Source organism: Gadus morhua, chromosome 15 (assembly GCF_902167405.1).
Source record: "Gadus morhua chromosome 15, gadMor3.0, whole genome shotgun sequence".
NCBI lineage: Eukaryota > Metazoa > Chordata > Actinopteri > Gadiformes > Gadidae > Gadus > Gadus morhua.
Window position 1 is genome coordinate 1,322,604 of NC_044062.1, and position 23,558 is coordinate 1,346,161.

General features: G+C 51.1%; 1 protein-coding gene across 2 annotated transcripts in view; it reads left to right on the top strand.

Moving 5' to 3' along the window:
- wdfy4 (WDFY family member 4) overlaps positions 1–23,558 on the top strand; it is a 59,683-nt gene that overhangs the window by 15,527 nt on the left and 20,598 nt on the right. Inside the window, exons 16-49 of one of the 2 annotated variants that reach the window (XM_030378938.1) lie at positions 351–565; positions 1,022–1,122; positions 1,312–1,525; positions 2,317–2,393; positions 2,937–3,155; positions 3,772–3,950; positions 4,554–4,785; positions 5,259–5,410; positions 5,654–5,765; positions 5,852–6,042; positions 6,475–6,627; positions 6,748–6,821; positions 7,885–8,040; positions 8,171–8,265; positions 8,358–8,433; positions 8,799–9,001; positions 9,469–9,635; positions 9,954–10,073; positions 10,354–10,536; positions 10,820–10,996; positions 11,616–11,742; positions 12,586–12,716; positions 13,104–13,342; positions 13,529–13,659; positions 13,929–14,120; positions 14,380–14,489; positions 17,873–17,950; positions 18,316–18,507; positions 19,074–19,143; positions 19,249–19,454; positions 22,128–22,276; positions 22,908–23,022; positions 23,157–23,242; positions 23,430–23,492. In XM_030378938.1, coding sequence (XP_030234798.1) covers positions 351–565; positions 1,022–1,122; positions 1,312–1,525; positions 2,317–2,393; positions 2,937–3,155; positions 3,772–3,950; positions 4,554–4,785; positions 5,259–5,410; positions 5,654–5,765; positions 5,852–6,042; positions 6,475–6,627; positions 6,748–6,821; positions 7,885–8,040; positions 8,171–8,265; positions 8,358–8,433; positions 8,799–9,001; positions 9,469–9,635; positions 9,954–10,073; positions 10,354–10,536; positions 10,820–10,996; positions 11,616–11,742; positions 12,586–12,716; positions 13,104–13,342; positions 13,529–13,659; positions 13,929–14,120; positions 14,380–14,489; positions 17,873–17,950; positions 18,316–18,507; positions 19,074–19,143; positions 19,249–19,454; positions 22,128–22,276; positions 22,908–23,022; positions 23,157–23,242; positions 23,430–23,492 — 4,985 coding nt within the window. The remainder of the gene's footprint in view (positions 1–350; positions 566–1,021; positions 1,123–1,311; positions 1,526–2,316; positions 2,394–2,936; positions 3,156–3,771; positions 3,951–4,553; positions 4,786–5,258; positions 5,411–5,653; positions 5,766–5,851; positions 6,043–6,474; positions 6,628–6,747; positions 6,822–7,884; positions 8,041–8,170; positions 8,266–8,357; positions 8,434–8,798; positions 9,002–9,468; positions 9,636–9,953; positions 10,074–10,353; positions 10,537–10,819; positions 10,997–11,615; positions 11,743–12,585; positions 12,717–13,103; positions 13,343–13,528; positions 13,660–13,928; positions 14,121–14,379; positions 14,490–17,872; positions 17,951–18,315; positions 18,508–19,073; positions 19,144–19,248; positions 19,455–22,127; positions 22,277–22,907; positions 23,023–23,156; positions 23,243–23,429; positions 23,493–23,558) is intronic. The other variant, XM_030378940.1, reaches the window with a different exon arrangement.

Below are 23,558 nucleotides of genomic sequence, written 5' to 3' on the forward strand. Positions count from 1 at the left end.
CTGTCCCCCCAGCTCTCGATGGAGGTCCAGTACTCTCTCGCCCTCTGTCCCCCCAGCTCTCGATGGAGGTCCAGTACTCTCTCCCCCTCTGTCCCCCCAGCTCTCGATGGAGGTCCAGTACTCGGTGGCTCAGCCCGCTCTCCCCCTCTGTCCCCCCAGCTCTCGATGGAGGTCCAGTACTCTCTCGCCCTCTGTCCCCCCAGCTCTCGATGGAGGTCCAGTACTCTCTCCCCCTCTGTCCCCCCAGCTCTCGATGGAGGTCCAGTACTCTCTCCCCCTCTGTCCCCCCAGCTCTCGATGGAGGTCCAGTACTCGGTGGCTCAGCCCGCTCTCCCCCTCTGTCCCCCCAGCTCTCGATGGAGGTCCAGTACTCGGTGGCTCAGCACATCCAGGCCATGGTGAAGTCCGAGCGCAACCGGCAGATCATGTGCGAGGGGGGGCTGGTCTCCACCCTCCTGGCCCACTGCGGCGGCATACTGCTGGACACCCTCCACCCGCTCAGCATGCCCATCACGCGCATCCTGGAGAAGCTGGCGTCGCAGGCCATCACGCTGCCCGACTTGAGGTCAACATTCTTCAGCAGCTGCCCGTGCCCTTGCTCCCGTCCATGCCTCTAGAAGTCAGCCGATGCAGCTGATGCGTTGTTTCCTTGGTGTAGGCTATCACTACAGATTTAGCTAATTGGATGATCAAAAGGCTTGGTTGGGCATGGTCTGAGTGTTTGGACTTTAAAAAACGATATCACGGACTGATTACGTTTCTTGAGCGAGTCATTGGGTTGAGGAACGTATAGGTCGCTCTGTGCTCACATGATATCTAAGGCCCAATCCCATTTCTACCCCTTATGCCTCCCCCTTGTTTTGAAGGGGTAAGGGGAAGGGGGAAGGGGTAGAAATGGGATTGGGCATTAGGCCCTATCCCATTTCTACCCCTTACCCCTTACCCTTACCCCTTCAAAACAAGGGGGAGGGGTAAGGGGTAGAAATGGGATTGGGCCTTAATGTATTTTTCTTCCCTGCAGGGCTTTCCTGTGTTTAGGAGACCCTCTCGTGTGTTTGAAGGAGAAAACGGCCAGAAACTCTTCCAAGGAGCGTCATGTGCCTCCTCAGTCTACCTCAAACGGTACAAGCACACAGAGTCATGTAACTCTTAAAACCTTTTAAAGACCATAATTAAATACTCAACGAGCTTTGAAAGGTGAAACGTTTTTTCAAATGTGTTCCATCGTCTGCATGTTACAGACGTGTGTTCTGATTTCCGAGTGCGTGTTTCCCCCCTGTCTCCTCCGCCCCATCCCCGCTGTTCCTCCAGAGACGGACGCCCCCGGCGCCCCCCCGGCTCCCCCGGCGGGCCAGGCTCTGCAGCGCTCCTTCAGCCTGCTGAGCTCGCCGTCCGAGGGCTGCACGCTGCCCCTCCACCACATGGTCAGCCTGGTGTCCATGACCTCGCCGCGCAGCTCCAGACCGCACCGGCTGTCCTCCTCGCCCGCCTTCGTGGAGTTCGACATGACCGAGAGCGGATACGGGTGGGTCCGGTGCGCTCCACGATTAACGCCGTGTTCACACCACCTCCGTCCGTCGACGGACCTCATTGAGTTTGCACGGGGGCGCTCGCGCAATGCATTGTGGGTCCGTCCGTTCTGTCGGCTCCGTGGCCTGAGTGAAAGAGTTTAGAAATGTTCAACTTTTCAAAAGCCCCCATCTGTGGACGGACGCATGTAGTGTGAACACGGCGTAATCCCTCAGGTTACCTTAGGTTCTCTTCTGATCGCTGGCTCCAGTGGCCACTGTGATCAGGTCTACACCTTACCGGGTGTTGGCTGGTACTTATGTTTTGGGAGTTGTCTATGTCGCCCTTATAGTTGTAGAGTATTTGTTGATTTTTCCAGCATCTATCCATTCTGTTCTTGAAACAATTGACACCTGGTGCGTTCGCCACTTCTGATGGTAGGTTGTTCCATATTTTTGGTCACTCGAAGGCTGAAGACGTTTTTCCTTAGTTGAGTTTTGGGTCTTTGGGTTGTTAGTTTGAACTGGTGCCAGTACGATGAACAATCACTTTATTAATTCTCAATGGGATCTGTGGATGTCACATCGTAAGGTACAGTACAGGACAGTCATAGGAACTCAAATAGTAGAACAAAAACAATATATCAAAAAATAATAATTATTATTAATTTAGGGATAAGATAAAAATATCAAGTAATATATAAAAAAATGTATGAACTTAGCAAGGTTAATGGGGAAGGAGCTGTCAGGTAACTTGGAGGATGTGCCGTAACCCTGGTTGTGGGATGCTGTCTGACGCGTGTTGCAGCGGTCTGTTCCTGCCCTCGCTGGCCACAGTGAAGGGAGTGAACGCCGATGCCATCCCGACAGGAGGAGTGGGAGGAGGTAAGGGAGCAGCAGACCGTTTGAATTCACATTTACACTCAAGTGTCATTCCGTCATTTAGCCCCCGCCCTTTACTCGAGGCAAATTCATAATGGGGCGGAGAACAATCTAATCATCCGATAACTATTTAAATTAAACTATAAGAGCTGTATCATTAAGTGCTAATGAGTGAATGCTGCTTAAACGTTCTTCCATTAATATGATGTACAACACAACATTGCAACAAAGAAACAAAACAGTTAAAGGTACAATGCAAAAATACTTTTTGGTTCAGAATTTTCATATTTCATATTTTCATAAATATTCAAAGTACATTCGTTAATGTCGATGCTAACTTTAAGGGATCTTCGTGATGTCATCTGAATCTGCCGCAGCATAACAAAACTCATGTTACCTTTTTCCACGACCCTCATCTTTGCAAAATTTGCCAAATGTCATCTGGAGCTAGCCTCAAAATAAAAAGCAGACCAGACAAATGCAGTTTGAACCATCGATCCCCGACCGTCAGTAGAACCCTCCCTGCTCTGTGTCCGCTCCGCGCAGAGTGCCGCGGGTTCCCCCCGGCGGCCGGCCTGTCCTACTGCTGCTGGTTCCAGATCAACCGCTTCAGCTCCGCGTGCGACTCACACCCCGTCCGCCTGCTGAGCGTGGTGCGCCACATGTCGCGCTCGGAGCAGCAGTACGTCTGTCTGTCCGTCTCCTTCTCGGCCCACGACGGATGCCTGGTCGTCTCCACGGAGGAGGAGCCCTTCACCTTCCTCGGTGATGAAGAGGGGTTCATGTCGAGACAACGCTCCATAACATATCTCTGTCTAGGCTTTGGCTGCACTGTAATATACTATAATAAGGGAACATCAATTAAACATGAATTCAACAATTAACATCAGTTAATTCATTTAAAAGTGTTATTATATAGCATGAGCATAGGGGTTTGGGTTGGTTGGTTAGGGTTACTGCTAACCCTAACCACATTAACTCATTTATAACTGAATACCATTGTTAACGTGAACACTGGTACCTTAGTTAACATGAACAACACAAGGAAACATTAACACCATTAGTTAATGTTTACTAGATCATTAGTTAACAGTTAGTAAATGCTTATTACTGCATCACTATCAACTAATGTTAATTGATGGTTCATCAATGGAGCCTTATTGTAAAGCCTTTGTTTTTACTATAGTAATTTACTACATGCATTTCGGGGTTAGCGCTTCTTACTCAATGGCGTCTGGTAGACGTGGTTGTGGACATTGGGGTTCGAACCCAGACCCTTATGGAGTCTAACAGCTCTCAGTGGATGAGTGATTCGACCTGTGAGCTTAAACCTGCAATGGAACATAAAAGCTAACATGCTCCTGCTCCTCCGACCAATCAGACATGATGGAGCCGGATGTGACCACGCCCACCTCCCTTCCCGTGTCGGTGCGACTCCGCTGCCCCGGGGCGCTGACCCCAGGTCAGTGGCACCACCTGGCCGTGGTCCTCGCCAAGGACCTCAAGAAGAGCTGCAAGCTGAACGCCTACCTCAACGGCAAGCCTGTCGGGACGGCCAAGGTGAGGCCACGGCCAGAACAGTGGGGTGGGCGGTAGGAGGGGCTTCAAACAGGGGAGAGAATAGTGCTGTCCTCTTCTGTTCACTGTCTGCTGAAGGTGGACAGAACCATAGGCAGCAGACAGGTCCTCCAGAACAAAAGGATGAACACGGGCAAAGCATTTCTTTGTGGGTAGCTCTGAGGATTAAACTCGTTCTGGTCTAGCCTGTTCTTTACTCTTAACGGCTGTTTCAATAACCCATCTGATTCTGGCTCAATAATTAAAGCACGCCATTAACCCCTCTCAGAGTTTGTGGTTGTTTCCCGATGTTGAGAACCATATGACACAGTATCGCAGAGCGCTACTGTGTACAGCAGTGGGTTGGCTGGTACCTGCAAGGTCGCTAGTTCGATCCCCGGCTCCTCCTAGATGACTGTGGAGGTGTCCCTGAGCGAGACGCCTCACCCTGAATGCTCCTGACCAGCTGGATGTCGCCTTGCATGGTGGACTCCGCCGGAGGAGTGTGAATGTGTGCATGAAGGGGTGAATGTGAAGTCCATTTACCATTAACCTTTTCCACAACAAGTGTTAAACCTCCACATTCCCGCTCTTCTCCGGGTCCAGATGCGTTACATCCAGCCGTTCCCTGGCAGCCTCGTCTCCATGGACCCCACGGCGGTGGTTGACGTGTGCGCGCTGATCGGAACGCCGTCGGTGTGGAAGGAGCACGCGGCGCTGGTGTGGCGCGTGGGGCCCGCGTACCTCTTCGAGGAGGTCCTGAGTCCGGACGCCGTGGGCAGCGTCTACGCCCAGGGCACGGGTTACCTGGGCAACTACCTGGCGCTGGAGAACACTGGTGAGTCACGACCCTATTGGACGATATCGATGCACCAATAGGGTTGATGCAAACCGTTATACACTTTAGACACTTTGATATTCTGCCCTAAGGCTTCTTACTAGAAAATAATTGAGTTAAGGTTACAGATATAACATTGTACTATTTTAAAGATTAAAGATTTCTAAATTTCCCCATGCAATTTTCTTTTTTCAAATTGATCATTTCTACCCTCCCTTCCTGCCGTTGTGGCATCGTGAGTTTGTCACGTTGAGCCAGTTCAGACGTGCATTATAGGTTATCCCCCCGGGGCCTGCTGCTGCGTGTGTTATGAGTTTCACTCAGTCAAATGCCTTCATACCTACGTGATCGGTTAGGGTTAGTGTTAGGCTCTGTCTAGCCTGTTCTCGCCTGTATCAGTGGTTTGCCCCGTGGAACGTGTTGATGCGTGCATCGGCTCTGTTCCTTCACGGTGTAGTGACTGTGTTTGTCAGGCCCCGAGGCCGAGGCTGTGACCCCGCCCCTCAGGCTGGTCACCGAGGAGAGGATCTCGTTTGGCATCAATCCAGCTGTTACCACGGTGACCACTGTCGCACAAATCAGGGATGACTTTAACGAGGTGGACGGCAGACTCATCGCCAAAGAGGTAAAGTGAACTCCTGTTTAAAGTGTGTACCGTCTGTTAGCACTGTTTGCACATTCAGCACTGTTGGCATTGTTAGCATGATTAGCTCTGTTAGCATTGTTAGCATGATTAGCTCTGTTAGCATTGTTAGCATGATTAGCTCTGTTAGCATTGCTAGCATTGTTAGCACTGCCAGCACCATTAGCATCGTTAATACTGATGTTTGCGCTGTTGGTGATGTTAGCGTTGTTGTGGTCGTTGCAGATAGGAATAGCGTCCAGGGACCAATCGACCCCCGTGCTGCTGGTCCAGAACATCAGCCAGCACCTCAACGGAACGGCCCGCACCATCGGCGCGGCGCTGGTGGGACGCTTCGGTACGCTGGTGGGACGCTCACCTCCGGGAGCCACGCCCCCGGGCGTCGCTGCCTCTCAGGCTCACGGCTCCTCTCTCGTCCTCCAGGCACGCGGACGTTCAGCCCCAGCAGCGCCTCCGACGGCTTCCTGTACACCGGCGGGCCGCAGGTGATCCTCAGCCTCATCGCCATGGCGCCCGACGACGGCTCGCTGTACACCGCGGTGAAGGTTCTCGTCTCCGTGCTGGAGACCAACGCCGTCATGCAGCAGGAGATGAGCCGCATCAGCGGATACCAGGTCTGGGGGGGGGGGGGCTGTGGTTTAGACCGGCCACAACACCAAAGCATCCTCCGCCATCGTCCACCTCCCCCCCTCTCTTAATGGGTGGTCTGTTGTTGTAGGGTTGTTTATTTGCCTTTTGTTTGAGTGTCTGTACTGTCTGTATGCATTCCTTTTTGTAAAGCGTCTTTGAGTACCAAGAAAAGCGCTGTAAAAAAACGATCTTATTATTATTAATATTATCTGTCTGCGTCCTATAGCTAGGTGCCCTCACCTCTAGCTGCTTAATGTGACTAGCATCGCTGTAACTTGCTTTGGATAGAGAGTTGGCTAAAAGACTCAGCAGTAAACTGTAGAAGAGAATGTGTGTTCATCTAGATGATGACACGTTATTTAAACCCGTGTTTGGGATGCTTTGTTTGTGAATGAGCCCCGATTGTGTTCCTCCAGCTGTTGACGTTCCTGCTGAAGATGAAGGGCAGTATGGTCAGCGGGAGAACGCTCCAGCTGGTTCTGTATCTCTGCCGCTACGTGGAGCAGGGCCCGGGGTCGGACTACCTCTACAGCGCAGCGGCCTTCAGATCTCTGCTCTGTAACTTGGAGGTATCTGAGAGAACCCTGGGGTGTTATCTGGGCTGTTATTGTGTGAAGTGTGTTTTGGTTTCAGGCTTGTGACTCTTTAGGTCTCCTTAATTTCTCTCACTCTGTCTTTCTGTTTTTCAGATGTGGCACAACTCCGCTAACAACCTGGACCTCTCGGTGCTCAGTCACTTAGATGACATCTTAAAGGCTTCAAGGTATTGCTCGTGAGCCATTCAGAACACATTCTCCACACCCTGTAGTGACGACCTGATGTCCCGATGTGGGACATTGACTACAGTGCTGAGCTGAACACAAATATGTGCTACTGCTGTCAACATAACGTAATGTAGAGATCTCACACAGGAAGATTGATTAAGGATTGAAAGGACGACATTGTCCAGGGTGACGGACCACATCTCATGGGCTGTCTGGTCAACACCCAGAGGTTCCTGGAACTGGTACATCTATTACAAGCTTGCTACAACATACTACTTCAATACCTCCCCCAAGTACAACAGTATCAGCCTTGGTGTGACGATGTCCTCAATATCCTGACAGTTACAACATGATCAGGTCCATATCCCGGTCCATGTCCAAAGGAATCGGTCATGGAGGTTGATGAGTGTGGCGTGGCTGAATGTTTTGAAGCGCTGAATTAGATTTGCTGTCTGTGGGAAGAGTACTTGATGGATACATATCTCTGTCTGTCTCTATTTGTCTTTCTCTCTCTGTCTGTCTCTCTCTCTCTGTCTCTGTCTGTCTCTCTCTCTCTGTCTGTCTGTCTGTCTGTCTGTCTGTCTGTCTGTCTGTCTGTCTGTCTGTCTGTCTGTCTGTCTGTCTGTCTGTCTGTCTGTCTGTCTGTCTGTCTGTCTCTGTCTCTGTTTCTGTCTGTCTCCCTCTCTCTCTGTTTCTGTCTGTCTCCCTCTCTCTGTCTTTCTCTCTGTCTCTGTCTCTGTCTGTCTGTCTCTCTCTCTCTCTCTCTCTCTCTCTCTCTCTCTCTCTCTCTCTCTCTCTCTCTCTCTCTCGCTGTCTCTGTCTCTGTCTCTGTCTCTCTCTGTCTCTGTCTGTCTCTCTCCATCTCTCTGTCTGTCTCTCTCTCTCCGTCTCTGTCTGTCTCTCTCTCCCTCTCTCTGTCTGTCTCTCTCTCTCTGTCTCTGTCTGTCTCTCTCTCTGTCTCTCTCTCTCTCTGTCTATGTCTGTCTCTCTCTCTCTCTGTCTCTGTCTGTCTCTCTCCCTGGTGCTTTGTCCTCCGTCCCTTCCTGTGTGCGTGTCTCCCAGTGGGGATCGGGCCGTGGCCATGCGTGGTGAAGGCCTGCTGCAGAAGCTTCTCTTCCTGCTCTGTGACCCCGCTGTCACCGTTGGAAAAGTCAAGCTCGTCACGGGCATCATCACACGTCTCCTCAGGGAACACTTTGCCACCGGAGACATATCCAGGTACTGCGCCCGACCACCACTTGTCAGTATTGTTAACGAGGAGCCACCTGAGATGACCTGTGTTTAAATGTTAATTTAAACGTGATCGAATGTTTTTATCTGATGTGTTCTTTATGTTGCGTCTGATCAGACTCGGGCTCTTCCTGGTCTACAGTCTCCCGCCCCCCCGGTCGTCAGAGAGCTGTGATTGGAGCTCTGACAGTGGGGTCCCTGGAAAGGACATAGGTATATTCCACCTGACAGCTCAACCACCGCTTGGGTTACATTCGTGTGGTGCGTGTTAACATGATAACCTGTACCCGTCTTCTATATCCCAGCATGCCCTTTTCTGATACGGAACCAGCTGTTACTCTCCCTCTGTGAACTCATCTCAGACAGCTCTCTGAATGTAGAGTAAGTATACCCTCATGTGATGCCTCCCAACTATAAGCCCACATACAGTCATTGAACCTAATCCCTTAATCCATAGAAAAATCCCTGAAATGGAAACTATTTCAATACCTCATTAAACCCCCATGTCATATTCATAGGGTTGTATATTCACTCACGTTTACACACGTTAACCCTATTTACCTGCACCTTATGCTACTTGCATGCTTGGAGGCTTACAGTATTGAGTTGTATTGTGCAATGACCATAAGGTTGAACTGATCTAAACTAGACGCCACACACAAACACATTTCATAGTTTAAACTCTGATATTGTTGCTCTTTGACCAGGATGTGCCCGTTACAGTGATGATCTTGTTTCACCACCAGGCAACAGGAGAGCCTGTTCCTAACGCTGGGCCATGATTGGTTCCTGCTGTTCCTGCAGCCTCACCTGCACCCCTCCACGGTGCAGCTGGGTCTGGTGCTGCTCAGCCACCTGCTGGCCCACCCCAGCCAGCTGGACGGCTTCAGGGAGGGGGTGCTGGCCGGCCCCCTCACAGAGAGCCCGGAGGAGCCCTTAGCCCTCATGGGTGTGTTTCCCCGTCATGACGTTGAGAGCCGTCTGCACATCCTTCCAGATCAGCGATCACATGCGTCTTACTCTGGCATGTACAGATGGGCTTATTGATCCCAGACAGAGGATGAGGACGTCGCAGCAGCGCGTCCAGACACTGGTTGGACTCTTACAGGACAGGGGGATTCCCAGAGACTATGTGCAGCGGGAATTTAAGAAACACAGTTCAGAAACATGACATTAAGGGAATTATGTTTGTGTGAAATGTTAATTTTGTAAAGAATTTTAAACTACGGAAATAAGTCAGTTAACCATGAGGCCTTTTATGAAGTGCTATCTCCAGGGACTGTACCCTTTTGTCTATTGTGTCTCACAATATATATGTGTTTAAGGTCTACCTGTCCTCGACGTAGACGTGCCCTCCATCTAACCCCATCTTCATCAGCCTTGAACTGTAACAGCCGATTGTGACCCGGTCCCCAGACAACCTGCGGGCCCAGTCCTCGTCCTACGAGTGCGTCAGCGCCACCTGTCCAGGCTTCGACGTCCTGCAGAGCCTGCTGGTCGGCCACGCACACCTGCCGCAGGTGTACGGGGCGCTGGCCGCGCTGCTGCTGGGGAAGAAGGCCCGCCACGCCCCCGAGGGACAGGTGAGGGGGGGGGGGCTTTAGACACTTTAGCATGCTGGTCCATGCTGTCCTGATGATGGAGCACACACTGTGAGCAACGTGGGTTGAGCTGCCTAATACTTAACCTAACCCCTACATTAACATTGCTACTACTCTTATTAGTACGATTTTAGATATATTTTCGGTACCTAAATCGATAACATCTTAAAAGAAACGATACTTGGTTGTTTATCTCCTTTTTTGGTTTGCTGTTCCTGTTCACTGCTTTCTGTGCGTTGTTAACTGCGTGTTGTGCACGATGCCGTGTCACTGGCCCTCTTTCGTCGGTGCCGTCCTCAGCAGACGCTGGACGACATCCTGCAGGCGGTCATGGATGACCCAGCAGGGGCCAGTGGACAGCAGCTGTGTCCCGAGGCCGCTGAGATACTGCTGGAGCTGGTGAAGGTCATCATGACTCTGGTAGGAAGGCTTTCTACCGCTTCTCCAGCACAACTGTTATGAAAGAAAAGCGATAAGATTCAGTACCTTGTTAATCCTGTGATGTATTGTTTCTGTCTGCCGAATAAAAACGTAGAAAGTAAAATACAAGAATCGACTAATTGTAATATTGAACACTGTGCATATATATACGCAGCCATACAAATTCACATAAGAAATACATAAATACAAATATACATATCTATAAATAACTCATATTATTGTTTAATTAACGGTCCTCATGCACCTCCCGTTGTTACAGCCCATCCATTCTCTGGGCGACCAGTCGCCGGGCCCTGTTGCACCCTGGGAGTTGCAGTTTCCCGGGAGTGTGATGCAGTTCCTCTGTCTGCTCCATAACCGCAGACCCAAAGACCCTCTGTGGTCGTCTGCAGAGTTCCTCCACACACTGGCGGGCGTTGTGTTCCCCGTCGATGTCCCTGAGGTTAGTCTGAAACCGTTTTCGGGGGTTTGATTCCCAGCCGCAGGGTACAGGGTTAGATTCCTGAGTGCCCGCAGCACACCTCTGGGGTATCCTTGAGCAAGATGCCCTAACTGACCTGCTCCTTAATGACGGGATGAATATCCAAATTCACCGTAAGTCGATGTGATAAAAATCGTCTGATAAAGGACTAGATAGTTCGCCTGTTCAAATGATGATGAACACATCTTTCCAGAATAAGTCTTCCTACAGAGGCTTGAACACAGTTCTGTGCTCCCTTCCTCAGCACGGGAGTGAACCCCACGAGGTCCCCCCTCATGGGGGGGGCGAGGAGGAGTGGGACAACGGGATCCATCCCACCAGGAAGCAAGTGTGTGACTTCATCCGCATCCTGTTGATGGACAGCCTGCTGAACGTTCCCGCAAGCCCCCATAGCACACACCCCATGCTGCTGCTACTGGAGGTGAGGCACACACATGCACACATGAATGCACGCAGCGTTGAAATCTGCCTGCTCCTAAAAACAAAGTTTGGGTATGTTCCGTCTTCCACCACAAGGGGGAGCTCTTTGCTCAGTTATTGCTCCGGGCATAGAATCGAGATGCAATATTCACTGCTACAATATTCTCATTGGTCTAGACATAGGTTCCCAAGGATACACACACACACACACACACACACACACACACACACACACACACACACACACACACACACACACACACACACACACACACACACACACCTAGATATACTTTTCCACACACAGATGGATATGCTCAGCCGCACACACTCTACTAGCAAGCCTGCTCGAGAAACACAATGTAACTACATAGGGGCACGCACGCACGCACGGCACGCACGCACACACACACTCTCTCCGTTTCACTCGCTATCTACAGTGTATGTTAGAGTTCACAGTTTTAGGATATTTGCACCAGTGAAGATTTATTTTTTTAAATAATTCTGTAACTCTCCCTGAGCAAAGTGCAACCAAATGGTCCTGGTTCGGTGAGCGAATGAGCCCCATGCAGGGCGGTCGGCCGTCTCGCTGTCCTCACGGTCCCGGGGGGGGCGGGTAGTTCTCCCCTGCAGGCGCGTCCCTGGACCAGAGGCAGAGCTTCCAGACGGAGCTGCAGGAGTTCCTCATGGAGATCATCTACATGGTCAGCAGCGAGGAGGAGAACCCCACCCACCTCCACCCACAAGGTCAGAGGCACCACCACGCTACACCCCCACACCACCCACCACAACCACCACCCCACCACCACCACACACCACACCACCGGCCCGGCTGCCCCCTCCAGGGTACTCGTGGTTTGTTCTTGAATCCTCGAACGCCAGACTTCCGAGTCGAAAGTCGCAGATCTCCCAGCTTTCTTGCGGCATTTCTCGAAGGCACGCCCCCTTTTCGTCTTCATCTTTCGAAAATCTGAGAGTAGACCGAGAGCATTTTGCTCTCAACAAAATGGCTGTGCCCGTGAAGAGATTTTTTTTTTTTGTATTTGTACCACGTTTGTCATTTTAATGTGGATTTTAATTGCTCTTACACAATTGATTACATTGCTACTTTATTCCGGTCACCAATTTAAACATTGCATGGTCTTGCTGTGTGTGCAATACAATGTAAAGTTGTGTTGTTTGTGGTCGGCCTGGTTTGCTAAAGAGGCTAATGTAGCTAACAATAAACAACGACTAGCCAATTTCATGACACAATAACTAAGAGGAACAGGAACGCTATTAAAGCTCCGAGACCGGAAGTGACGTCAAACGTGCAACTCGGAAGGCTGGCGTCCAAGGATTCAGGAACACGCTCTCAGATTATTGTTCTACGTCGTCACAGTCACAATTGCTCTGCTCAAGATGGAAAAGTAACATCACAGATAATGCTAAAATAGAGAATAGAAATACAGTGAGTAAAAAACATTCCCACACAAATACAGTATGGTAATAGAATAAATGTGAAATCGAGTTCAAATACATATATGCACAAAAATGCACGTAGATAAAAGTAATATTTCTGAATGTCTTCATGCAACATGCCGAACCAAGACACGTCGATGGCCGTCCTGATGGAGAACGTGGTGGTCTTCGGGAGGACCCTGGTGCAGCAGCTCTATGGGGGAATGTTCCTGGGAGAGCCGGAGAACCTGCTCGACTTCCTCGCTGACCAGATTGTCGTGGTGGGACTCACGCACGCACGCACGCACGCACGCACGCACGCACGCACGCACGCACGCACGCACACTATTGCTGCCCATCCATCCATTTATTAACTTGCTTTTGAATGAAAGTGGCTGTTATGAGAATCTGAAAATGTAATGGTGGCCCATAGTTTCCCAGAGATGTGTTGTTGATGTTCTAGATTATGCATTTGTACGTTTTTTAATCATATTCAGAATAAGTTATTTTCTACCATACTCTGAATCATTTTGATCATTTAATAAAATGTTCTCAAATTCTTTCACTAAATGTAATCTTCTGACAAACAGCTAATTGCTATTTCGATGACATAATAAGATGGATTGTTCTCCTATTCTAACCAAGGCTTTTATTTTGGTGTTCTCCAGGCCCTGGAGAAGGGCCAGTCCCACCGCGAGAAGACCGTGTCGGCCCTCTACTCCTGCACAAACAAGGTCCTGCTCTACTTCCTGTCTCACCCACAGCGCTCGCAGTCGGAACAGGAAGTTGTCATCAAAACTCTGCAAGCCCTGACCTCGCGCTGGGACGTGCTCATGGCGACGTACAACGGCAACGTGTCCTTCATCACCTGCGTCCTCTACTGTCTGCAGCTGATACATTCCGGCAGGTATAAGAACTAATTAAAAAATAAAAGCGCGGCGCACGGAAGAATGTGCCCAGTCATTTATTTATCTCATCCCCATCTTATTAAGTCATGCCGTTGTGACTTGTGTATGTATGTGCGTGTGTGTGTGTGTGTGTGTGTGTGTGCTTGTGTGTGTGTGTGTGCGGTTGTGTGTCCCATGTGCTCCAGCTACCCAGAAGGTTTCGGCTGCGAGGTCCAGACCAGACACAAGAGGAGACGCAGGCTGTTTTCACAGGTGTTTCATTTTAACAGCAAGCGCGCCGCAGCACTCCGCGGCCAGCGAGCGGACTCTGACCCAGGTATAATGGCCTGTATGGGACGGATTGGTTTAATGCTTCAACTTGACTCATTTGCCCGTGTAATAATTCCATTTAATATCATCAGCTCATTTGGGAGCCAAGGCCATGATGATGGTGATGACGGTCTGTGTGTGTGTGTGTGTGCGCGCGTGTGCGTGCGTGCGTGCGCGCATGTTTGTGTGCGTGTGTGTGTGTGTGTGTGTGTGTGTATGTGTGTGTGTGTGTGCGTGTGCGTGCGTGCATGTTTGTGTGTGTGTGTATTTTTCCAGCTGGAAGCGCTCTTCTGTGGTTGGTGCAGACCTGCTGGTGTAAGGTCATGACGGAGAGGCAACACTTCCTGGAGGAGGCCTACAAGATCGAGATCTCGGCCAATCAGACGACGGGGCCGGAGCCGCCCGGCGTCGGCGACGTCAGCCCCTTGTGGGAGGAGACTATGAACAAAGCCTGGCAGATCTACACGGGTCAGAGCCACGATGAGGGCCCATGTGGTGCTCATACACACCTGTGTGTTCCCACAGCTACTGTCCTTATTTTAAATCAAGTTTAATGTTTGTATATACTGTAGGTACATACAGCGGACTGTGTTCTTAAACCTTTGTTTGGCCAGTGACGACAGTTTTTAAACGTGCCTTATGATCCATCTGACCGACTCCACCCCCTCACTATGAGGGGTCAGCCGGCCCGCTGTCCCCGGTCTCACGGTGGAGCTCTGTCCCTCAGACGCTGAGCGGAGGAAGCTGAGCAGCGGGCAGCAGAGGAAACCGGGGCTGATCAGTACGGCGGTCCGCTCTGTGCTCAGCCGCCTGGGGAGGGGGGCCGCCTCCGTACAGGTAGCGCACGCACGCACGCACGCACGCACGCACGCACGCACGCACGCACGCACGCACGCACGCACGCGCACACACACACACACACACACACACACACACACACACACACACAGGGGGACACACACATACACAGGGGGACACAGGCACACACACACAATCACGCACAGACACACACACACACACACACACACCCACACACACACACACACACACACACACACACACACACACACACACAGGGGGACACACGGAAATACACACAGACACACACACACAGGGGGACACACGGAATTACACACAGACACACACACACAGGGGTCACACGGAAATACACACAGACACACACACGCACGCACACACACACACATACACAGAAGTGTGTTTGTGTGTGTGTGTGTGTGTGAATGCTTGTGTGTGTGCGTGTGTGTGTGTGTGTTTGTTTTACGGGGACAACAACTTGTGCAGATGTTGCACTCCAGTTTTCCCTTGATGCAGTGCGAGGTCATTAGCTCCTCCCACCCCCCTCCCAGTGGCTCCCAGTGATTCTTCCCAAAGTCACCGTGTTCGTTGTCATTGTCGTGTGTGTGTGTGTGTGTGTGTGTGTGTGTGTGTGTGTGTGTGTGTGTGTGTGTGTGTGTGTGTGTGTGTGTGTGTGTGTGTGTGTGTGTGTGTGTGTGTGTGTGTACGTTGTGCCCTGCAGGCTACCCAGCCCTGGTAGGGCTGTTTGATTATTTCTTTAAATGGATTTGGATTATCCCGTGCGACTGCCCCTGAGTGGGCAGAGTAATTGATATCTGTTGGGCCCATCCAGTACGAGAGGAAACGGGGAAAGAGTCCCGCCCCTCCACGGCACACTGTTGGCTGCTGAAGGTTAAAGATGCGTTTATTGTTGTTTTCCCCCCCCCCACCCGAAACACGTGGCCCACATCATTAGTTCCCCCACAACGCTTAAGACGTGGCGCCATCTGGAGCCGGGTGCGGGGACGTATTACTCAGGCACACAGGCATGAAATTACCACGGCTGCGTGTCTGTCTCACCCTCCACAAAGTGTGGGGACTCTCTTGGTGTGTGTGTGTGTGTGTGTGTGTGTGTGTGTGTGTGTGTGTGTGTGTGTGTGTGTGTGTACGTGAGTTCCCCCCCCCGCCCGCCGCACTCTAGAAATCAAGTTGGCAATTACGCTGGTACCAATCTGATGAAAACATGATTCATTTGATGTTGTTCTTTATCATATCAGTATTTGACAGGCTCTCGGTGAGGGTGATGAATGGTTTTCTTCTTCTTCTTCTTCTTCTTCTTCTTCTTCTTCTTCTTCTTCTTCTTCTTCTTCTTCTTCTTCTTCTTCTTCTTCTTCTTCTTCTACTCCTCCTCCTCCTCCTCCTCCTCCTCCTGTCTGAAACGCAAACCGAGAGAGAGAGGAAAGTTTAAGCTTTTCCTAAACCTCGAAACACGCTCTGTTGTCTCCCAGGAGTTGAACTAGCTCAATATACAAAGTCCCTGTGCGCGTCCTGTTGGTTAGCCACGGTAGTTCCATTTCCGGCCTGATTTTTCATTTAGTATAGACTCGAATGAAAATTACACAACACATACTTATTAATATTTTCAAATCAAATCAACCCCTCATCTCGCAAGTCGAACGAGGACAGGACGGCTCTGGGGTATCGGTATCCCGGTGATGCGTCACACGGGCGCTGCTTAAAGCGGGTCGGTCTGGGAGCGGTGGGGCCGACAGGCAGCAGCCAAAGCCCCGCGTCGGTAGGTAATGAACGGGAAGTAGATGGAGACGAATCGACCGACTCCGCTGCCTCTGCACAGCGTCCGCCGCGATGCTTCCCCCAGATTTATTTCATCAGCCCAATACCGTTTGCATAATCATATCTGTGTCCTCATATTAGAAAGATAATTAACAGCACTAATGATCACGTTAAGTTCATTACACATTCACAGCCAGCCCAGAATGAAGTTGACATTATGTTGCCTTATCATCAAAGGTGGCGCGTGGCTGGGAAGTCATTAAAATGGAAATGAGTGTGATGTTCTGATGGTAATTGCAGACAGCGAAGAGATGAGTTGTGTATTTAATACGCCGTTGAAAAGGGAAGACAATGGGGCTCCTATCTGCTAAACGGGGTAATTAATGCTATATATTACTTATGTTTTTTCCTAAATGAAGGAATGGAATTAGGAGGAGGAGGAGGATGACGCTGCCGTAGACGGCTTTGTCTATCTGTCGCACAAACGTCATTATTTATTTTTCTCTTCTGTCTGAACTATTTTCCCGTGTTTCTCCCCCACCCCCCCCCCCCCCCTCAAATTACTCTGCGCTATTTGTTTTCTCCTTCTCGACGTAACTTGTCATTTCGACGGGCAGCCAGGCGTCGAGAGGAAACTGATTTCACTCTCCAGAGGGTTCTCCAGAAGTTTACACGGTCAACTTTGTTTCCTCTCGCACGGATTCGCTCAAATCCACATGGCGTTGGCTTCAAGCCATTTCTGCTTCGGAATCATTTTACCCCCCTAAATTCAGTTACTTTATATTTATTACCTTGTAACCCCCAAAACACATCATTAGCATCTGTAAATAAAAAAGGAATGATGTCTTTAAACGGAGCGGCAGCCTGATTCCAGTCAATTAAGCGTGTTTCCTGGGTCAGCTGGAAGACGGCCGCGTGGTGTTTGACTAGTCTCTGAGTGAGGACTGCTGTGATGATCGGCTTAATGAAGCTGTAAACCCGTCGATACGAGCCCGGTGTGTGCGCTCAACGCTCGCATCCTGCAGTGTCAACCACCGCCTTGTTTGTTTATTTATTTATTTCATTTTTAATCAATAGGACACACACACACACACACACACACACACACACACACACACACACACACACACACACACACACACACACACGCGCACATTCTCTTATCACATCCACACACACACACACACCTTGCTCCTCACACACCTTCCCCTCGACTGCGGCTTACCTCAGTGATATTAATGTTTATGTTAATCGGATCAGAACAGACAAATGATTGCATTTCCAGACAGGGTTATTGTGTGAGTGTAGCCAATAGCTTATTTTGCCCAGTGAATGCAATTTAGAGCAGATGTAATTGTGTACAAACGTATTGTAATCGCATGAGGAGGAAAACAATACCGTCAGGGAATATGATGGCCGCTGTGGTGTGTGTGTGTGTGTGTGTGTGTGTGTGTGTGTGTGTGTGTGTGTGTGTGTGTGTGTGTGTGTGTGTGTGTGTGTGTGTGTGTGTGTGTGTGTGTGTGTGTGTGTGTGTGTGTGTGTGTGTGCACGTCTTGCCAGCAGAGGGGCGAGAGGGTCAGAGTTGGCCCCTTCTTTTCATCTTGGACCAAGGGTTTTTGTCTGTTCCATAGGAGTTCCTGTCCTGCATGGAGTGTCACCAACTGAGGGGCCACAGCGTGTTCGAGAGCATGGAGGCCAACTACAAACAGGTTGGACATGAGACCCATACACAGCCAAACCCAGACAAACACACAGCAAAAAGAGAGCCTAAAGTGATGAAAACGTTCTTATTAATTATAATCTTATTATTATTATTACATTATATAGATTCATTCTCCTAGTGAAAGTCCTTCATTATAAACACAGGGTCATTTATTAAGAATAGTTTCTTTAAAATCGACTTCACATGGACTGAAAGAAATGAAATAAAACCACCTGACATGACCCCCATAACAACCCCTCTCTCCGTCTCTCCCTGCCCCCCCTACTGCCCCTACTGCCCCTACTGCCCCCACTGCCCCCACTGCCCCCCCACTGCCCCCCCACTGCCCCCTGCTGCCCCCTGCTGGTCCAGCTGGGCGCCAGCGCGTGGGTGCGGACCGGCTCCAGGTGGCTCCAGGTGGAGGAGGAGCTGCTGCGGGAGCGCGCCCTCTTCGGCCCGGGGCCCGGCGTGCTGCTGGACCGGCGCTGGGTGCAGGACGAGGCCGAGGGCCCCAACCGCACCCGGCCGCGCATCCGCAGGAGGGCCCAGCACCGCTCCAAGAAGGTGGGGCTAGGGGGGGCTAGGGGGAGCCGGCTGGGGGGGAGGTTGGGGCGTTCAGGGGCGACCCCGGGAGCTTCTTCAGGTCTACATTCAGGGCCTTTGGCGTTCGTATCCATAGCAACGTACAATAAGTACTTTGTCAGAAGAAGGTGAAACATATATAATGTATACCGCTGTCGGTACAGTAAGGATGTTCATAGAACCAAGTGCCAAGCACTAACTATCACTAGGTTAACCCATTCCCCGTACACAACCGAGATAGCTAGGATAAGATGCTATACAACTAAGTACTAACTAACGCGTTACACGCGCTGCTTTAGCGCATGTAACGCATCTACGCCCCTAAACCAATGGTTCCTTATGCAAAAATGCCGCTTTTCTACGCCTCATACGCGTATAACGCGTTCAGTGTGGCCGTACCTTAAGTACGACATCCAATAAGTGCAGATCTTTACAAATACTGAGTATTGTGGTACCACATAATTTGAGTGAATCGTGTTTATAGTGTGCGTTTAAAGTGTGCGGCCCCTCACTGTACCTCACTGCTATGTGACGCATTCTGATGACAGCTGCCAGGGACGAGTCGTCTCCATTCAAACTCCCGATTGGCTGAGGAGAACCAGAACGGACTGGAATCTGGTAAATATTCCATCAACTAGTTCCCCCTTTGCCTCCAGCCCGCCCTCGATGAAGGCGGAGTGGCTGTCGGGAACACGTGTCTCTGCTCTGCTCCCGGTATTCCAGAGACCAGGATCCTGTTGGAGGGAGCGCCAGGAGAGGAGGAGGAGGCGTGCCTGGACCCCGACCACCTGACCTTCTTCCCCTCGCTCACCGACACGCCCGCCACGCCCGCGGACTCGGCGGGGACCTGCGTGGCGACGCCCTGCTCCCACACGCACGCCTGCGCCGACATGCACACCATCCTGCAGGAGCTGGACCCTGGGGAGGAGGTAGGGCTGACCCCCGGCTCCTCCTAGCGAGTGTCGAGGTGTCCCTGAGCGAGGCCGATAACCCTGACTGCTCCCGAGGCGCTGGCTGTCGCCCTGCGTGGTGGACTCCGCCGTCGGTGGTGAATGTGTGCATGGATGGGTGAATGTCTGGCAATATTGTGAAGCACTTTGGATGAAAGCGCGATATAAATGCAGTCCATTTACCATTTAGAACGCTTTTGGTCACCAACGTCAATCGCGTTGATTATGAGGCCTCCGAGCATGTTGCTTTGACCGGAAGACGGGGCACAGCAAGTTTGAAGCCTGACTAACTCTGTCTTAACCACCTAGTGAAATTTTCGCTGTAGGAATTGTAATTTATACACGCTAGACATTACGTTTGGACCGTGTCAAACTATACCGAGTGAACACAGCTCCATGTCGTTTTTTTTCCGACATTCACAATCAGTCCGAAGTTAGAATTTGTGTACTCTGACCCAGGCTTCAGATAACAACACACAACAAAACCATAACACCAAAGCGCCAAGGCCGACCTAGCCCGTAGTTCGGCCTTGATCCCTCTAGGGGGGGGCGTTGGATCTCCCAGTGCTGCCATCCGGAGCTCATCTTTCCTCATTAGCGGAGCGCGCTAGCCACGGGAGAGCGTAGCAGCAGCTTCCCCTCGTGGCTAGCAGCGCGTTGTGCTCCGAGAACACGTGTTGACGGAGCCTCTCTCTCTCCGTCTCCGCATCGCACGAGGCAACCAGCCGCGGCTTTTAATGTTTCTGACAGAAGTATTAATAAAAACAGTAGGAGGCGACGCAGCACCGTAGCGCGGCGCTCGCTAAGCGAGGCGGCGTGGTGTGTGAGCGCTCTTCATCGTGTAGCCTTCGTAGCAGCTCAGCGGCGGCGGCCTGCTGAGCTCTCTGTCAAATAAACACCGTCATTAGCGCTGAGAAATGTACACACACACACACACACACACACACACACACACACACACACACACACACACACACACACACACACACACACACACACACACACACACACACACACACACACACACACACACAGTAGTAGTAAAACACCCACGCATAATTATCTCCCGGGCGCCGATAGTGTGATTATGACGGTAATGTGTGTGGGGAGAAATCAATGGGCTGACATTAGGCTCCGAGTCAATAAGAGTCTTCTCCTCATCTCCTTCTTCCCATCATCAGCTAAATCACCCTCAGACTGATCTCCGCCTCTCTGGCCTGCGCCCCCCCAGGGAGATAAAGCGATGAGGAGATGGCCACCGCTGCTGTATGCGTTTAATCCGTCTATTAATAAAAATAACATAATAACCACATCATTCGTCATTTTGGATTTTTTTTGGGCGGGAGGGAAAAAAATAATTTCGTTTAGGATTTTAAACGTTTCTTCAGCCCGGGGGGCGTTTTGTGTGTTTTGTTCACGGGTCGGTCTGGGTTCCCAGAACTCTTCGTCTTTCTCCACAACACGTTACATCATCACATGGTATCAGTCACACTCCCCCCCCCCCCCCCCCCCCCCCCCCCCGCCTCTCCCCTTCAGACGAGAGGTTCAGATCACTTAGCGGGTTTCCTATTGTGTGCGAGGCAGTGATTAATACCCTTAATAACGGCCGGACCCCTCTCCACCCCTCCCATCTCCTCCCATCTCCTCTCCTCTCTCCTCTCTCCTCTCTCCTCTCCTCTCCTCTTCTCTCCTCTCCTCTCCTCTTCTCTTCTCTTCTCTTCTCTTCTCCGCACCTCTCTCCTCTCTCCTCTCCTCTCCTCTCCTCTCCTCTCCTCTCCTCTCCTCTCCTCTCCTCTCCTCTCTTCCTCTCCTCTCCTCTTTTCTCCTCTCCTCTCCTCTCCTCTTCTCTTCTCTTCTCTTCTCTTCTCTTCTCTTCTCTTCCTCTCCTCTCCTCTCCTCTCCTCTCCTCTCCTCTCCTCTCCTCTCCTCTCCTCTTTTCTCCTCTCCTCTTTTCTCCTCTCCTCTCCTCTTCTCTTCTCTTCTCTTCTCTTCTCTTCTCTTCTCCGTGGACGGGGAGGGGGGGTGTGGCTCTGATTAGATTAGTATAAATTGTGTGTTGCCCTGCGGGGTGGGAGGGTGGTGGGTGTGTGTTGAGACCCCATATGGTTTTGTTTAGTATATTTGGGGACCCTACCCCCCTCAGAGGGACCCCAGGGGGGGTGGGGGGGTGCCAGCAGAGGGGGGCAGCCAGGTGCACATGCTCATTGTGATGGGGGGGGGGGGGGGATGGAGCCAGCCGTACCAGGCCTCCGTGTGTCAGCTGCTCAGCTGAGCCTCACGTGGCCGTGTTGGCAGCCAGCGTCTGGACGGCTCCCAGCTTTACTTTATTTTATTCTTTAGATTTTTTTGGGTCGTCAGGAACAGGAGGCGGAGAAAGAGGGGGGGCAGGGGGGTTTCGGAGGGGGGGGGGGGGGGGTCGTAGGTTCTCGATCATTCTCCATCAATCAGCCCCCGATAATGAATTGTTCAACGGTGTCTATTTAATAATGATTAGAATATGTGATTAAAATGATCAATCAACCCCGAGTGCCATCGCAGCCACGCTGGTCCCACGAGAGAATCCTGCTGATGTGTACACACAGGGTCTCCCCCTCCCTCACCCTCTCTCCCCCCCGTGTGTGTGTGTGTGTGTGTGTGTGTGTGTGTGTGTAGGTGAAGGCCAGGCACTGTGTGTTGGTGGTGAGTGGCCACCGACTCTCTGAGGGCGTGCTGCTCTTTGGGAGGGGGAGCATGTACCTGTGTGAGTCCTTCACCCTGAGCCCAGCAGGGGACGTCTGCTGCAGGAAGCACCACCCCAGCAGGTACGCCCCGTAGCCGCCGCCGGGAGGAGGAATAGCACCGTGTAACGTGTGGAATAGCACCATAATGGACCATTGAGCTATTTACTCATCTGGCTAAAAGGCGTGAAGAATTGTGGGTGAATTTTCCCCAAAGCGTTTTCAGACTTGGCGACTTCAGATTTGGTTCATGAAGGAGCATGTATGGTGTTAGACATTTTACATTACGGATGTCTATGGGATGTTTGGGATTGAACTCAGAACCTCTTGGTTCGAGGATGACGCTATCCTGACCCTAATTCCAATAATATTAATATTTGTAATCTCTCTCTCTCCCCCCCCCCCCCCCCTCTCTCTCTCTCTCTCTCTCTCTCTCTCTCTCTCTCTCTCTCTCTCTCTCTCTCTCTCTCTCTCTCTCTCTCTCTCTCTCTCTCTCTCTCTCTCTCTCTCTCTCTCTCTCTCTCTCCCCTCTATCTCTCTCTCTCTCTCTCTCAACCTCCCCCCCCCCCCCTCTCTCTCTCTCTCTCTCTCTCTCTCTCCCCCTCTCTCTCTCTCTCCCTCTCCCTCTCTCCCTCTCTCTCTCTCTCTCTGTCTCTCTGTCTCTCTCTCTCTCTCCCTCTCCCTCTCTCTCTCTCTCTCTCTCTCTCTCTCTCAGTGTGCAGGACTCCTTCCTCTCCACCCTGCTCGACGGTGACCCTCTGTCGGGGAGCTGCCGCCGCTGGCCCTACGCGGACGTGAAGGACGCCCGCTTCATGCACTACCTCCTGGAGGTCTGACCCGTGACACAGCTCCCCCTGCCAGACGCAGCAGCGCTCCACGCAGAGTGGCACATTATTCTATTCCTATTAGTCTATTGCATTAGCAGAGCGTCAGAATGGGTTTCAGCCTCGTGTCTCGTCCTCAGGGCAACGCTCTGGAGATCCTGATCACGGACGGACACTCGGTCTTCCTCGTCTTCCTGAACCGAGATCACGTCTCCGTGTATAAAAGGTACTAAAACGTGTTTTTCCCCGTGCAGCAAACGTTACCTAAATAGTTTTATACCGAATCTCCCCTGCCCCTAATTCTCTCTGTCTGTCTGTCGGTCTGTCTACCTCTCCCTCCTTTATCTCTCTCGTTCCCCGCTGTCTCTCTCTCTCTCCTTTCTCCCTCTCTTTATCTCTCCATCTCTCTGCAGGTTGTGTTTAGTCGTGCCGTCGTTAAAAGGCCTGGGGATAGCTGAGGTCATCGCGAACGCCAGGTACATTATAATCTCATTATAGAACAACATAATTAAAAAAGCAGCAATATGCTTAGAATTGTTTTT